The sequence below is a fragment of the Ranitomeya imitator genome, chromosome 4, assembly GCF_032444005.1.
Source record: "Ranitomeya imitator isolate aRanImi1 chromosome 4, aRanImi1.pri, whole genome shotgun sequence".
NCBI lineage: Eukaryota > Metazoa > Chordata > Amphibia > Anura > Dendrobatidae > Ranitomeya > Ranitomeya imitator.
The window spans coordinates 20,217,021-20,234,309 of record NC_091285.1 but is presented as its reverse complement, the minus strand read 5'-3'; the positions used below and the strand labels follow the sequence as shown (position 1 = coordinate 20,234,309).

At 42.4% G+C, this 17,289-nt stretch overlaps 1 protein-coding gene across 1 annotated transcript; it reads left to right on the top strand.

Annotated features, from left to right (window-relative positions):
- Nucleotides 1-5,410: 5,410 nt before the first annotated feature.
- RAB19 (RAB19, member RAS oncogene family) lies at nucleotides 5,411-10,628 on the top strand. Its single transcript, XM_069763276.1, has 4 exons — nucleotides 5,411-5,488; nucleotides 8,886-9,158; nucleotides 9,365-9,548; nucleotides 9,870-10,628. Exons 2-4 carry the CDS (start codon nucleotides 8,964-8,966, stop codon nucleotides 10,133-10,135), a joined length of 645 nt encoding a protein of 214 aa, XP_069619377.1. The 5' UTR covers nucleotides 5,411-5,488; nucleotides 8,886-8,963; the 3' UTR covers nucleotides 10,136-10,628.
- The last annotated feature ends 6,661 nt before the right edge of the window (nucleotides 10,629-17,289 follow it).

Genomic DNA, 17,289 nt, shown 5'->3' with positions numbered 1-17,289 from the left:
AGATACTGACATTAATCCCGTAAAACCCCAGACCACCAGAGATACTGACATTAACCCCGTAAAACCCCAGACCACCAGGGATACTGACATTAACCCCGTAAAACCCCAGACCACCAGGGATACTGACATTAATCCCATAAAACCCCAGACCACCAGGGATACTGACATTAACCCCGTAAAACCCCAGACCACCAGGGATACTGACATTAACCCCTTAAAGCCCCAGACCACCAGGGATACTGACATTAACCCCATAAAGCCCCATACCACCAGGGATACTGACATTAACCCCGTAAAACCCCAGACCACCAGGGATACTGACATTAACCCCGTAAAACCCCAGACCACCAGGGATACTGACATTAACCCAGTAAAACCCCAGACCACCAGAGATACTGACATTAACCCCGTAAAACCCCAGACCACCAGAGATACTGACATTAATCCCGTAAAACCCCAGACCACCAGAGATACTGACATTAATCCCGTAAAACCCCAGACCACCAGGGATACTGACATAAACCCCGTAAAACCCCAGACCACCAGGGATACTGACATAAACCCCGTAAAACCCCAGACCACCAGGGATACTGACATAAACCCCGTAAAACCCCAGACCACCAGGGATACTGACATTAATCCCGTAAAACCCCAGACCACCAGGGATACTGACATTAATCCCGTAAAACCCCAGACCACCAGGGATACTGACATTAACCCCATAAAACCCCAGACCACCAGAGATACTGACATTAACCCCATAAAACCCCAGACCACCAGAGATACTGACATTAACCCCGTAAAACCCCAGACCACCAGGGATACTGACATTAACCCCATAAAACCCCAGACCACCAGAGATACTGACATTAATCCTGTAAAACCCCAGACCACCAGAGATACTGACATTAATCCCGTAAAACCCCAGACCACCAGGGATACTGACATTAATCCCGTAAAACCCCAGACCACCAGGGATACTGACATTAACCCCATAAAGCCCCAGACCACCAGGGATACTGACATTAACCCCATAAAGCCCCATACCACCAGGGATACTGACATTAACCCCATAAAACCCCAGACCACCAGGGATACTGACATTAACCCTGTAAAACCCCAGACCACCAGGGATACTGACATTAACCCTATAAAGCCCCAGACCACCAGGGATACTGACATTAACCCCGTAAAGCCCCAGACCACCAGGGATACTGACATTAACCCCATAAAACCCCAGACCACCAGGGATACTGACATTAACCCCATAAAACCCCAGACCACCAGGGATACTGACATTAACCCCATAAAACCCCAGACCACCAGGGATACTGACATTAATCCCAAAAAAACCCAGACCACCAGGGGTAATGACATTAATCCCCCACAAAAACAGACCACCAGGGATACTGACATTAATCCCATAAAGCCCCGGACCACCAGGGATACTGACATTAACCCCATAAAGCCCCATACCACCAGGGATACTGACATTAACCCCATAAAACCCCAGACCACCAGGGATACTGACATTAACCCCGTAAAACCCCAGACCACCAGGGATACTGACATTAACCCCGTAAAGCCCCAGACCACCAGGGATACTGACATTAACCCCGTAAAGCCCCAGACCACCAGGGATACTGACATTAACCCCATAAAACCCCAGACCACCAGGGATACTGACATTAACCCCATAAAACCCCAGACCACCAGGGATACTGACATTAATCCCAAAAAAAACCAGACCACCAGGGGTAATGACATTAATCCCCCACAAAAACAGACCACCAGGGATACTGACATTAATCCCATAAAGCCCCGGACCACCAGGGATACTGACATTAACCCCGTAAAACCCCAGACCACCAGGGGTAATGACATTAACCCCATAAAACCCCAGACCACCAGGGATACTGACATTAATCCCATAAAGCCCCAGACCACCAGGGATACTGACATTAACCCCGTAAAACCCCAGACCACCAGGGGTAATGACATTAACCCCATAAAACCCCAGACCACCAGGGGTACTGACATTAATCCCATAAAGCCCTAGACCACCAAGGATAGTAAAGTTAATGCCCCAGACCACCAAGAATTACTAACATTAACCCGTTAATGCCCCAGACCACCAAGTATGCTAACGTTAACTTCTTTCTACCCCAGACCACCAGGGATATTAACATAAACCTCCAGGGATAATAAAGTTAACCCCTTAATGCTCCAAGGCACCACAGATTGCTAAACATTAACCCCTTAGTGCACCAGACCAACAGGGATACTAAAATGAACCCCTTACCGGCCCAGACCACCAGGGATACTGACTTTAGTGGCCTTATAAGTCAGGACCACCACGAATAATGACATTAACCCCTTAATGTCCTAGATTACTACGGATGCTAACATATCTGCACCCGACCACCAGGAGTACTAACATAAAAATTTCAATGCCCCAAACGACGAGAGATACTAAAATTAACCCCTTTATGCCCCTAAATCGATAAGGATACAACAATTACCTCATAATTCCCCTGACCACCAGGGATAATCACCTTACCGCTGTAGATCATCTGGGCCACCAATTGATAACCAGGGACACTAACATGAAATATTTCACTGCCCTGAATCCCCTGAGATCTTTGCATTTTCCTTTACACTGCCCTAGACCACCAGGGATATTAGATAATAAAGTGATCATTCTTATAATAATCTCGGATCAATCACATTTATCTATTCAGTACCAGCGATTACCACATGGTGGTGCTGCAGCGCTCCTCTGCCATACTAAGCATTGATAGCAAACCTGGTGTGATCCTGAACTCTTCTCTGGGGGAGAGTGTCTCCATGAAGACCACGCCCCTTTGGCTAACAAGACTATATTTACATACTAGGAAGAAAGAGCCATATCTCAGGAACGGAGAGGCGCAGGAATCAAAGAAAAACATTGCCGGATTCAGGAGAACAGCGGCATTTACACCAGGTAAATCAATTAGATATTATAATACTGATATTAGAATGCGCTAAAGTTGGACTTCTAAAACGCTAAATTTAACATCAGGGAGACAAAAAAAAAATAATACAACCATTCTACTTTGGAATTTTTTTTTTCAGAGCAAAAACACCAGCATCATCAGGTATCAGATCTTTTTATAATAAAGTAGAACATGAAAGCTGGTGATTGATCCCCATTAAGGGGCACTTTATTAGAATAGACTGTCCTGTAATACCAACTATAACCACATGGTGGCGATATGGAACTAGATGGATGGAATGATCAGTGCTCCCTGTTCACTTGCAGCGCCACCTTTGCCCATGGGTTGTGGGCGGTATTGCAGCTCCATTGGATTGAATGTGGAAACAATACTTGACCAATTGGACGTAAGATCATTTTTTTTTTTTTTTTTCATTTTGAGGCTATGTGCACACGTTCAGGAAAGTGTGCAGAATTTTCCTGAGCAAATCCGGACTACTTTCACAGGAAATCCACACACGTATTTTTTTGCGTTTTTTTTTTTTTTTTTGCGGGTTTTTTTTTTTTTGCGGATTTTTAGCATTTTTTTCCGGAGCTTCCCAATGCAATAATATAGCGGGAAATCCGCAAAAAAATTCGTAAAATTAATGAACATGCTGCGTTTTTTTTTCCGTGAAGCGTTTTTATCGTGGAAAAAAACGCAACGTGCTCAAAAATTGCAGAATGCATTAAACATGATGGGATGCTTAAAGTAAGCGGTTTTTAAGCGGTTTTGCTGTGGAAAACCGCCGAAAAAACGCGAAAAATCCGCAACGCGTGCACATAGCCTAAGGGGAATTATTAAAATAAATAGGGGAAATATTAAAAATAAATTTTAAGGGAAAATATTAAAATACAATTTAAAATACATGGGGGAAATATAAAAAAAAATATGGAGAAATATTAAAATATATAGGCAAAATATTAAAATAAATTTTCTTGGGAAATATGAAAATAAATAGGGTAAATATTAAAATACATTTTAAGGGGATATATTAAAATAAATAAGGAAAATATTACTTGATTGTGAGCCTTCGCGGGCAGGGTCCTCATTCCTCCTGTACCAGCTATGACTTGTATTGTTTAAGATTATTATTCTTATGTACACCCCTCCTCACATGTAAAGCGCCATGGAATAAATGGCGCTATAATAATAATTAAAATAAATTTTAATGGTAAATAATGTGAATACTTTTCTGCCCAATGATGACAGAAGTATTCTGGGAGTGATACCTTTATTGGCTAACCAGGTACCACAATACAATTTGTTAATGGTAAATAATAAAATAAATAGGGGAAATATTACAATAAATTTTAAGGGTAAATATTAAAATAAATAGGGGAAATATTACAATAAATGTTAAGGGTAAATATTAAAATACATTTTAAGGGGATATATTAAAATAACATTTAAGGGGAAATATTACAATAAGTTTTAAGGGGAAATATTAAAATAAATAGGGGAAATAAAATACTTTTTAAGGGGAAATATTACAATAAATTATAAAGGGAAATATTAAAAATAAATAGGGTAAATATTAAAATACTTTTTAAGGGTAAATGTTAAAATACATTGTAAGGGAAAATATTAAAATAATAGGGGAAATAAAATACTTTTTAAGGGGAAATATTACAATAAATTATAAAGGGAAATATTAAAATAAATAGGGTAAATATTAAAATACTTTTTAAGGGTAAATATTAAAATACATTGTAAGGGAAAATATTAAAATAATAGGGGAAATAAAATACTTTTTAAGGGGGAAATATTAAAATAAATTGTAAGGGGAAATATTACAGTAAATAGGGGAAATATTACAATAAATTTTAAGGTGAAATATTGAAATAATTAGGGGAAATATTAAAATAAATTTTAAGGGTAAATATTAAAATATATAGGGGAAACATTAAAATAAATTTTAAGGTGAAATATTAAAATGATTAGGGTAAATATTAAAATACATTTTAAAGGGATATATTAAATAACATTTAAGGGGAAATATATTAAAATAAATAGGGGAAATAAAATACTTTTTAAGGGGAAATATTACAATAAATGTTAAAAGGAAATATTGAAATACATGATCCCTTATAAGAACATAGAAGTGAGCTGTGGAGCGAGTCGGCGTCTCCGGTATCCCATTCCATTAATGACAATGCCGCCATTGTGGCCCCAGCCGTGGATTGTGACCGTGTCGCTCAGTACGGGACGGACAGAACAAAGCCGGACGACCTGGATCCGGTATCACATTTTTCATTTCTCCAGTCTCCCCCATCCTTGACCTCTTGCACAAAACTGAAGGACACAACAAGGTTGTTTGTCTCCTTTGGCGCTTCCTTATTGCTGCTGCTTCCAGAACTACAACTCCCATGATGCACTGCAGCGGAGGCGGCAGGCTTACCTGTTGATCCAGGTGAGGGCAGACCCAGGAAGGTGTGCGACAGGTGAGCAGGTCCTGGCAGCCGAGGCGACAGGTGAGAGATTGTATCGTGTTCTAGAATAAGAAAGACAAAACCGGCGAAATTCTGCCGAGATTCCGAATGTTCCGAAGGGTAATATTCTGGGCCAAAGACCCTAGAAAGGAAGATCTGCCCTGTACAGATGTGCTGCCGACAATGTGCTGCCTATGGGGACAGAGAGGTTGATTTTCGGCTTTTGTTTTTCCTTCCAAGAGCCATAACTTATTTTTTTTTTTAATTTTTCCTTTTTTTTTTTGCGCTGATTTTTTTTATATTATTGATTTCTAATGTTCATTTTACGATATAATATGATGAGACAACGCAATTCCACCATTATTTTTTATATATATATATATATATATTTTACGGCATTCATTGTACTATAAAAATGATCTGCTAACGAGATTCTCCAGATCAGTACGATTTCGCCGATACCAAACTTATAACATTTATTTAGAAAGATTATATATATTTTATTTTTTTCATTTATTTTTTTTCTGGTGTTTTTCCACATTTTTCAAGAAAGACTATAGAAGAAGGAAAAAAAAAAAAAAGCTCTTAAGGCCACGTTCACGCGTTCAGTATTTTAGTCACATAGAGTGTTATAGAACGGACAACCCCTTTAAGATGCTCATCATGGGAACTTAATATCGCATCTCCAAGATCCTATCACAATATGTAGTAGGTGTGATTATATTACCAAATACCTCCAATTAGAAATGTTGTGTAGTTCTTCTCATTAACGATTTTACTTACCCCATTTGCAGGGCATTGCAGTAGCTTAGATATCCATGGTTATGGCTACTGATATGGTGACAGTTAGTTGTTAGTGGTCGTAACCATGGATACTTAAGTGACTGCAATGCCCTGAACATGGGGTAAGCAACATAGCTAATCAGAAGAACTATACTACATTTCTAAATGGAGGTATTTTCTAATATTATTATTATAATCTACTACGTTTTGGGATAGGATCTTGGAGAGGCAAATAGCCCTTTATCCTGAAGAAGTATTTTATGGAAAATGATCCTCTGATGACATGTTACTTGCTCGGTAGAACTAGAAGTCCCAGCATGGCCTGTTATTACCAGTAGTTCATGTTCTTCCACTTCGGAGGACCATATATTGAGTAAATATACAGCCGACATTTGTCTCGGTATGTGACCTTTACAGATAGACCTGAATGGCGAGAAGCGCATCAATGGAAATTCTGCTAATGGCGACTCGAGATCTGTGAAATTTCGGCCCTAGATTGAGAGGCTCTTGTGAGATGTCATAGATAAGATGTGAAGGGACAACATGGGTGACCTTTGTAGGCTCAGATCATCACTGCTTCTGAATGGTCTCAGTAAATGTATTGAACCCCTTGGGTACTGCTTGGAGATTTCTCCTCCTGGAAATTTTATATATTATGACATCTTTAGGTTGATTTTAATGGATCTGTACTTTAAAAATGATTAGATTTCCAAGATCAGCAACCTCCGAGTCGTACCAAAGGGGTTTATCTGTTCTACAGAGCTTTTCATAGATAAGCAATCTCCGAGCCGCACCAAAGGAGTTTATCTGTTCTACAGAGCTCCTCATAGATAAGCAATGTCCGGACCGTACTAAAGCGGTTTAAATGCTCTATGGAGCTTGTCATAGATCACCAATCTCCGAGTCGTACCAAAGGAGTTTAATAGTTCTACAGAACTCCTCATAGATCAGCAATCTCCGAGCCATACCAAAGCGGTTTAAATGCTCTATGGAGCTTGTCATAGATCACCAATCTCTGAGTCGTACCAAAGGGGTTTAATAGATCACCAATCTCCGAGTCGTACCAAAGGAGTTTAATAGTTCTACAGAACTCCTCATAGATCACCAATCTCCGAGTCGTACCAAAGGAGTTTAATAGTTCTACAGAACTCCTCATAGATCAGCAATCTCCGAGCCATACCAAAGCGGTTTAAATGCTCTATGGAGCTGGTCATAGATCACCAATATCTGAGTCGTACCAAAGGAGTTTAATAGTTCTACAGAACTCCTCATAGATCAGCAATCTCCGAGCCATACCAAACCGGTTTAAATGCTCTATGGAGCTTGTCATAGATCACCAATCTCTGAGTCGTACCAAAGGGGTTTAATAGATCACCAATCTCCGAGCTGTACCAGAGGAGTTTAATTGTTCTACAGAACTCCTCATAGATCAGCAATCTCAGAGCCGTACCAAAGGAGTTTATCTGTTCTACAGAACTCCTCATAGATTAGCAATCTCAGAGCCGTACCAAAGGAGTTTATCTGTTCTACAGAACTCCTCATAGATTAGCAATCTCAGAGCCGTACCAAAGGAGTTTATCTGTTCTACAAAACTCCTCATAGATCAGCAATCTCAGAGCCGTACCAAAGGAGTTTATCTGTTCTACAGAACTCCTCATAGATTAGCAATCTCAGAGCCGTACCAGAGGAGTTTAATTGCTCTACAGAGCTCGTCATATATCAGCAATCTGCGAGTCATACCAAAGGGGTTTAATAGTTCTACAGAGCTCCTCATAAATCAGCAATCTCCGAGCCGTACCATAGGAGTTTAATTGTTCTACAGAGCTCCTCATAGATCAGCAATCTCCGAGCTGTACCAAAGGGGTTTAATTGCTCTACAGAGCTCGTCATATATCAGCAATCTCCAAGCTGTACCAGTGGTGGGAGGTGATCACAGATTGATATCTTCTCACTAGTGTCAGTCCCGATTTTTCCGGGACTGTCCAGGAAACTCAGTTAGCAAAATGGTGGATCTTGCCAAACTCAAACCCCAAAATAAGCAAAGAAAGGTCCCAAATTCTGTGTTATTCATTGTTGGTATGTAGCGGCACCTCTCACCACTAAATAGTGGAAAAAGAGGCCTAGTCAACATTAGTAACGGAGCACATCCAATCAGAACCAAGGTTTCTTATTTCAAACTGCTGTGGAAAAATGAAACGTGGACTGTGATTGGTTGCTGTGGGCAAAACACAAGGCCTAATCATGTTTTTTCCAGCCTGTCTTGTCCTTACGCTGAGTGATGGCAGTAATTTTAAGTAATGGAGTCCTGAGATAATCACACACTATAGACTATATAGCTGAGACTGGGTGACAATCAATATAGCTGCCATGAAAGACAATCAGAAATTTGGCCCCAGATTCAGATCCAAAAATGCTGCCCACAGTCCTGAATTTCCTGCTCAGAAAGTCCAGTGGGAGAGTGGTTTAGAAAAAAAAAAAAAAAAACATTCCTGAATTATATATTTTGAGCCATTTCTGGGCCGCTCCTTGGGGGCTGGACTTGTCTCTAATTTTGTTTTATGTTGGAAATTATGAAACTAACACATCCTCCAATATAGATCTCAAAGATGTCGAAAATTCCATTAAGCCATTTGTGTTCTCTTTTCCTTTACCCCAGATTTACAGTATGTCTTGTGGCCCCTAATCTGCATATCCTCAGACTTCTCTTGAGCTATTGACCACGCCCACGAGGAGCATGCCTGGATCTGAATGCGCAGAGGAGGATCCTTTTGATTTTTTATTTAAAATTATTCTGATTGGTGACTCCAATGTGGGCAAGACCTGTGTGGTTCAGCGGTTCCAGTCCGGAGTCTTCAGTGACAAGCACCAGAACACTATCGGGGTGGACTTTACCGTCAAATCCCTGAATATCGAAGGCAAAAAAGTCAAGGTAATAATTTCTACAGCTTATTTTCCCCCCTAGATAGAATATTCATGCAGATCTTCCATGACATCTCCTTGGAACTTCAGACTTCGAACAAGTCCGTGCAGCATATAGAAGCAGTCTACTGTAGAGCAGTCAGAACTTACTATGACTTCTTTTGTACATGTAACTAGTATTATAATTATGTATGATTGATTGTCCATCTCTCGTAGGTACAAGTTTGGGACACGGCTGGCCAGGAGAGATTTCGGACTATCACGCAGAGTTATTACCGTAGTGCACATGGAGCCATTATTGCCTATGACATCACCCAACGCAAGACATTCGAGTCCGTTTCCCATTGGATCCATGAAGTGGAAAAATATGGAGCTGCCAACTTGATGATGATGCTAATCGGTAGGTCTACCAACGATTTTTATAAAGGGGTTTTTAGGTATTTTCAAAATTTTGCAGCCATGACCATTTCTAACAGCCCTCCATCAATCCAGTTCAACAGGGAACCCTTGCTTTCCATGGGGCTTCAGCCACACACTCCCAAACTTCCTGCTTACGACCAGGGGGCATGTGTAGCACATGAGGTCCACCCCTAGTCTTAGCTCACTAGACATCCTAAAGAGCGTTCCAAGACTCCTGAATGAGAAATTTGCTTAGTTATAGATGGTATTCGACTTATGGGAGCAGAACATCTCTCACCCTTTATCTTATCTGTGTTTGAAGGCAACAAATCCGACCTGGTAGAGAAAAGGCAGATCCTGTTTGAAGAAGCTTGCACTTTGGCCGAGAAGCATGGACTGCTGGCAGTCTTAGAAACCTCAGCCAAAGAGTCCCGTAACATTGAAGAAGTTTTCCTCCTGATGACCAAGGTGCTGATTGACCGCAACACCCCTCACTTTCACAAGGAGAGTCCACGGAACAGCTTTGTGCTGGACTCTCGGCCTATTCTGGACACAAAGGAGCCGGAGAAAAACTGTCTTTGTGGGTAGAACATGACGTAGACATTTGAAGCTTCCACTGGATGAGTTGCGTTGACTAAGCCTCTGGAGCATGAAGCAAGGTGGACGGTTAAGAGGAAGCTCCTAAGGATGTCGTTGGACCTTTCCCATTTGATGGTGTCCAACTCCTTCCCGACAGAAGGGGTCTACTTGCAACTCAAGTCTTCTTCTACAAGGGGTCATGGAGACTCAAACACGGACTAACCTACCCCTAGAAGAGAAGTAGATGTGGGGTTGTAAGAAGAAGGTCCTCCATGTGTAGAGTCAAAGGAACCCCTTCCTGAAAATGAAGACCTCTCCCTTTGTAGGAAAAGTCTGAAGACCAACATTTAGATGTCGTCTTGCTCTGGTCGCCCATAAGGCACCGATACTTGTCTACTGTAGACTTTGAGATGTTGTCTGAGATTCTTTTCGTAGAAACCTAGTCTACTGTTCTGTAATATTTTATATTTGTCTACTATAAATACAGATAGTTGAGACAGGATGAGGCATAGCCATGGTCACGTCTCAAAAACACTGATATTTCTTTATTCGGATATTTGATAATACACCTCCAGGGTATGGTAATTTTTATTTTTTGTACTTGGGATTTTTCCTCGCTGAAAATCCTGACAAAAAAAATAAAACATTTTGAGCACAAGGAGAATTTGTTTAAGCAGAAATGGCTCAAATTGATTTTTTTGTTTTCCCCATTTGGAAACCCCCCCAGCCCCTGACGTACTACAGCAATGTGTTTCCTTTGACATTAATAAAAAGTTGAAAATATTTGAAGCTGTTTTTCACATGGAATTTTGGAACGGAATCTGCTCCAAATCCACATCAGTTTTTTTAGGATGAAAAGTGTAGATCTCAAATTTTCAACTTTTTTTCCCCCTCAAGAATTGATGACGTGTTGCTTCATTTTCGGTAAAAATGGTATTCACATCTCCAAGATCCTATCCCAATACGTAGTAGGTGTAATAATTATAAGCAAATACCTCCAATGAAAAATGTAGTATAGTTCTTCTGATTTTCTATGACGCTTTCCCCATGTGCAGGGCATTGCAGTAGCTTAGGTATCCATGGTTATGACCACTGATAAAGTGAGTTAGTTGTTAGTGGTCGTAACCATGGATACCTAAGCTACTGCAATGCCCTGCACATAGGATAAGCAACATAGCTAATCAGAAGAACTATATTACATTTCTAATTGGAGGTATTTGCTAATATTACTACTCTTAGTATATATAGGGATAGGATTTTGGAGATATTACCCCTTCAAGAGATTTTTTTTTTTTTTGCCATGGCTTTAGAAACAGATCTGCTTCAAAAACGTTGAATGAGCAAATTATTACTGTAGTGTGCATAGTGTTTTTTTTGCATGCGGAAGAAAGAAAAAAACAAACAAACATGATATGGATTTGTTTAAACATCCACAGCAAAAACCTCTTCCTATTGATTTCGATGGGAAATCAACATTCCTGTTCATACAGAGAATTTATTTCCCCCCCCAAAAAAACTACTTTAAAACCAAAGAAATGAGCCGCAGCATAAACCGACATACAGGCACCGTGTAAGAGCCCGTTCACACTATGGCCATTTTAGAGACAAAATCCAAGATATAAAAAAAAATACAAATAAAAAGAATAAAAAAAAATAATATATACCCCGCGGTAAATAAATAGTACATTGGGTACTTAAAGCAAACTTGACACTGAAATCGATAATGTGCAAAAAAAAAAGCAACAAATATATAAAACGCAAAAATGCGTAAAAATAAATAAATAGGAAAAACACAGATTTTGATTTCTCTAAAAACCCGTCAGATTTTTCCATCTAAAAAAAAGTCTCTTGTGGGCTTAGTCCTAGACTGTATTCTCACGCCGCATGGAACTAGTATTGTGCTGCACGGCAAAGCGCGCTCGTTTGGACTGACCACAATCAAGGTGAAGGTCTCGTAAATCCGAGTCTATCCGATCACGCTAATTGCATGTATGACACACGGCACAGAAATTGTATATGAATTTATAGCCAGATGCCACGAGTGCGACGTACGGGATAAACCGGATTGACGACATTGAGGTCGTTCCATAGGTTCTACGGTCACCTACACGGTCACGTTTATAATCCTATATCCGGTGCTATAGAAAAATTACCCACCACCATAAAACAAGAGACCACATCTGACCCATGTAATACTGAGGCTGGGTGGAGGTAAGGTGCACAGTATAAACAGAAGATACAGCACACCATTTGTTTCCTTTATTGCCCCTGCCTGACACTGAGCTGAACAAAGGTCATGGTGCAGGGACAGGCGCGGCCGCCTTTGATGAACAGACATTACAGCCCTCTACTTATCACTAGGTCGTGAACACAAAGGAAGCAATTCAATATCGTAAAAGGTGTGTATACTTTTGAAACCATTTTTTTTTTTTTTTTTTTTAAACCTTCCATGGGTCAGAAATTCTAAAGAACCTCAGTTAAATATTTTGAAATGTGGTCTCCATGGTAACAGACTACAAACAGACCTTGTGTAGTCTGATCCAGCAGCCGCGACCTCCTTCCTACCATTTGGTATTTACAATGACATACATAAGGGAAGTCTAAGGGTACAATTAAAGGGAAGAGGTAATAGGAGAGGGTAGTGGGAACTGGGATGTGGGAAGGAGAAGATACATAACTGATCCTTACATATATATTAAACCAATACACATCCACCCCCACATACAAGCCATGACTCCACCATTGCTTCCGGAATCTTCTGTTGCAAATGTCCAATCATCTTCCGGCAATGTGAACACTGTCATTGGCTGCAGTAATCATCACCTTCCTGCAGATGGCGTCCTCGTACTTGGGAAGAAAGTTCTAGTGTAGGACAGGTTCAACTCCATTTGGGCTGGCTCCAAGATGTCCATTCAATGAACAATGGTTCGTCACCCGAACACCACAGGCATTGTGTAGCCATCTACATATCCATAGGCCGAAGACAGAATGTTTATCTCAGGAGCACTGGCTTATAATGGAAACCCACAGGAGTTGTGTACATATGTAGATAATGACAGGCCACAAACAGGATAGAGGCTATTGATTCAAGATTTCCACAGTGGACACCTATATCCTCCATTAGGGTGGAGGGCCAATATTCACTTAAGGTACCGTCACACTAAGCGACGCTGCAGCGATACCGACAACGATCCGGATCGCTGCAGCGTCGCTGTTTGGTCGCTGGAGAGCTGTCACACAGACTGCTCTCCAGCGACCAACGATGCCGGTAACCAGGGTAAACATCGGGTTACTAAGCGCAGGGCCGCGCTTAGCAACCCGATGTTTACCCTGGTTACCAGCGTTAAAGTAAAAAAACAAACAAACACTTCATACTTACCTTCCGCTGTCTGTCCCTCGGCGCTCTGCTTCTCTGCCCTGTGTAAGCCCAGCGGCCGGAAAGCAGAGCAGTGACGTCACTGCTCTGCTTTCCGGCCGCTGGGCTTACACAGGGCAGAGAAGCAGAGCGCCGAGGGACAGACAGCGGAAGGTAAGTATGAAATGTTTGTTTTTTTACTTTAACGCTGGTAACCAGGGTAAACATCGGGTTACTAAGCGCGGCCCTGCGCTTAGTAACCCGATGTTTACCCTGGTTACCAGTGAAGACATCGCTGAATCGGCGTCACACACACCGATTCAGCGATGTCTGCAGGGAGTCCAGTGACGAAATAAAGTTCTGGACTTTCTGCAGCGACCAACGACATCACAGCAGGATCCTGATCGCTGCTGCGTGTCAAACTGAATGATATCGCTAGCCAGGACGCTGCAACGTCACGGATCACTAGCGATATCGTTCAGTGTGACGGTACCTTAAGAGTACGTTCACATTTGCGTTGTGCGACGCATGCACCCTTTTTTGCCGAAATTTCAACGCAAAAAAATGCAACTTGTTGCGTTTTCTTTGCCCGACGCTTGCGGCAAAAAAAACGCATGCGTCGCACAACGCAGCACAACACATGTCCATGCGCCCCCCATGTTAAATATAGGGGCGCATGACACATGCGTCGCCGCTGCGTCGGGAAACGCTAATGTGAACGTAGCCTAAGCGACGCTGCAGTGATATCGACAACAATGTCGATCGCTGCAGCGTCGCTGGAGAGCTGTCACACAGACAGCTCTCCAGCGACCAACGATGCCGGTTCCCTGGTAACCAGGGTACACATCGGGTTACTAAGCGCAGTGCCGCACTTAGTAACCCGATGTTTACCCTGGTTACCAGCGTAAAAGTTAAAAAAAACAAACACTACATACTTACCTTCCGCTGTCTGTCCGGCGCTGTGCTTCTCTGCACTGTGTAAGCACAGCGGCCGGAAAAAAAGGTGGGCTCTGCTTTCCGGCTGGCCGGCGCTCACAGTGCAGGGAAGCACAGCGCCGGGGACAGACAGCGGAAGGTAAGTATGTAGTGTTTGTTATTTTTTACTTTTACGCTGGTAACCAGGGTAAACATCGGGTTACTAAGCGCAGCCCTGCGCTTAGTAACCCGATTGTCTTCACTGGTAACCAGGGTACACATCGCTGAATCGGCGTCACACACGCCGATTCAGCGATGTCTGCAGGGAGTCCAGCGACGAAATAAAGATCTGGACTTTCTGCGCCGACCAACGATGGCACAGCAGGATCCTGATCGCTGCTGCCTATCAAACAACGATATCGCTAGCCAGGACGCTGCAACGTCACGGATCGCTAGCGATATCGTTCAGTGTGACGGTACCTTTAATATGTAGATGCTCCTCTGCCTTCTCACTAAAACAAAGGACATCACACAAAAGAACACCGGCCTGACTGCCTGATAGGTTTACAGTCTTGTATCTGGTTTCTCTCATCAACAGAGTCCTGGTCATATTCAGCACTCATAAATTCAATATATCTCAGTGATTTCTATGATGCATACATTGTCCAAGTTGTCTCCAACAAAGGGTTTTGTTTTTTTTAACCGCCACAAATTATCACATTGGGTAATCATTGGGTGGACCAACCACTCCACCGCTTAAAAGGGCGATTTGGATTTCTAAACCAATGTGATACAGGAAAGATATTATATACTAGATGGTGGCCCGATTCTAACGCATCGGGTATTCTAGAATATGCATGTCCACGTAGTATATTGCCCAGCCATGTAGTATACAGACTTAAAATAAACATATACTCACCCTCCGTTGAAGTCCTGGCCCTGTGTGCGGTGCAAGCGGCAGCTTCCGGTCCCAGGTTTGGTATGGGCGCAGGACCTGTGATGACGTCGCGGTCACATGACCGTGATGTCATGGCAGGTCCTTGTCGCATACCATCCTTGCCACCAGAACCTGCCGCTTGCATGGACCGGTCACCGGAGCGTCACGAAGAGCGGGAAAGGCGCATTAGATCTTAGAAAACATTAGATCTTTTTATTATTGAGGCTGCATAGGCAGCTTCAATAGTAAAAAAAAAAAAAAAAAAAAAAAAAAAAAAAAAAAAAAGCTGGTCACACAGGGTTAGTAGCAGCATTAATGCAGTGCGTTACACCGTGGTCCATTAACGCTGGCATTAACCCTGTGTGAGCGCTGACTGGAGGGGGGGTACTGACTGCGGGGAGGAAGGAGCGGCCATGTTGCCGCCAGACTGCGCCCGTCACTGATAGGTCGTGGCAATGGTCGTGGGCGTTTTGCCACGACCAATCAGCGACTTGGATTCCATGACAGACAGAGGCCGCGACCAATGAATATCCATGACAGACGGAAGTGACCCTTAGACAATTATATAGTAGATTGAGAGTCCTCAGTGGTTGATACCTTTTTAATGGCTAACTGAAAAGATGGTAACAGATTGCAAGCTTTCGAGACAACCCAGACCTCTTCATCAGGCAGAGACTAAAGCAAATTCTGAAGAATCACATTTATACACAACACAGAACGGTCATTTTGGGAGAGTGATATTGTAGTCTCGAAAGCTTGCAATTTGTTACCATCTTTTCAGTTAGCCATTAAAAAGTATCAACCACTGAGGACTCTCAATCTACTATATAATTGTCTAAGGGTCACTTCCGTCTGTCTGTCCCGGATATTCATTGGTCGCGGCCTCTGTCTGTCATGGAATCCAAGTCGATGATTGGTCGTGGCAAAACGCCAACGACCAATCAGCGACGGGCACAGTCCGGCGGCAAAATGGCCGCTCCTTCCTCCCCTCAGTCAGTGCCCGCTCCATACTTCCCTCCAGTCAGCTCTCACACAGCGTTAATGGACCGCCTTATGCTGCGGTGTAACGCACTCCATTAACACAGCTATTAACCCTGTGTGACTAACTTTTTTACTCTTGATGCTGTATATGCAGCATCAATAGTAAAAAGATCTAATGTTACAAATAATAATAAAAAATAAAAAAAAAAAGTTATTCTCGCCCTCCGAGGTCACGCGCTGTCCTCGGCAGTGCAAGCGGCAGGTTCTGGTGCCAAGGATGGTATGCGAGGACCTGCCATGACGTCATGGTCATGTGACCACGACGTCATCACAGGTCCTGCGCTCATACCAACCCTGGGACCGGAAGCTGCCGCGTGCACCGCACACAGACGCCAGGACTACAAGGGGCCTTCGGAAGGTGAGTATATGTTTATTTTTTATTTTAAGTTTTTTTAACCACGCATATAGTGCCCACATTGCTACATACTGCGTGGGCTGCGTTACGTACTGCGTGGGCAGCATTAACGCATCGAGTATTCAAGAATATGTCGTGGCCTGTGCTATATACTATGTGGCTGCTATATACATACATATTTTAGAATACCCGATGGGTTAGAATCGGGCCACCATCTAGTTCTAAATATTTTTCTAAACCAATGTGAAAAACTTAAGCTATAGACACCCTTCATCAACGTCTACCAGCAATACGATCATTTTGCACCAGCACCCAACAAATCAGTCAAATTATGAGAAGTTGTGTAATGCTTCCTTTCTCCTGTGGGGGCACTGCAGGGAAATCAAACAGTTGCTGCCAGTTCCATTACAGCAGTAGTTTCCCAGCAGCTTGTGGCACAGCTCACACACAATTGACTTGAATGGTTAAAAATATGACCCCTCCTAATATTGAAGGCTTTCTTAAGGTACCTTCACACATAACGATATTGTTAACGATATCGTTGCTTTTTGTGACGTAGC

Coding starts and splice junctions, on each gene's coding strand:
- RAB19 (XM_069763276.1), top strand. CDS start 8,964: ATGCCTGGATCTGAATGCGCAGAGGAGGATCCTTTTGATTTTTTATTT. Junction 9,159..9,364: donor TCGAAGGCAAAAAAGTCAAG/GTAATAATTTCT, acceptor CATCTCTCGTAG/GTACAAGTTTGGGACACGGC. Junction 9,549..9,869: donor CTTGATGATGATGCTAATCG/GTAGGTCTACCA, acceptor CTGTGTTTGAAG/GCAACAAATCCGACCTGGTA.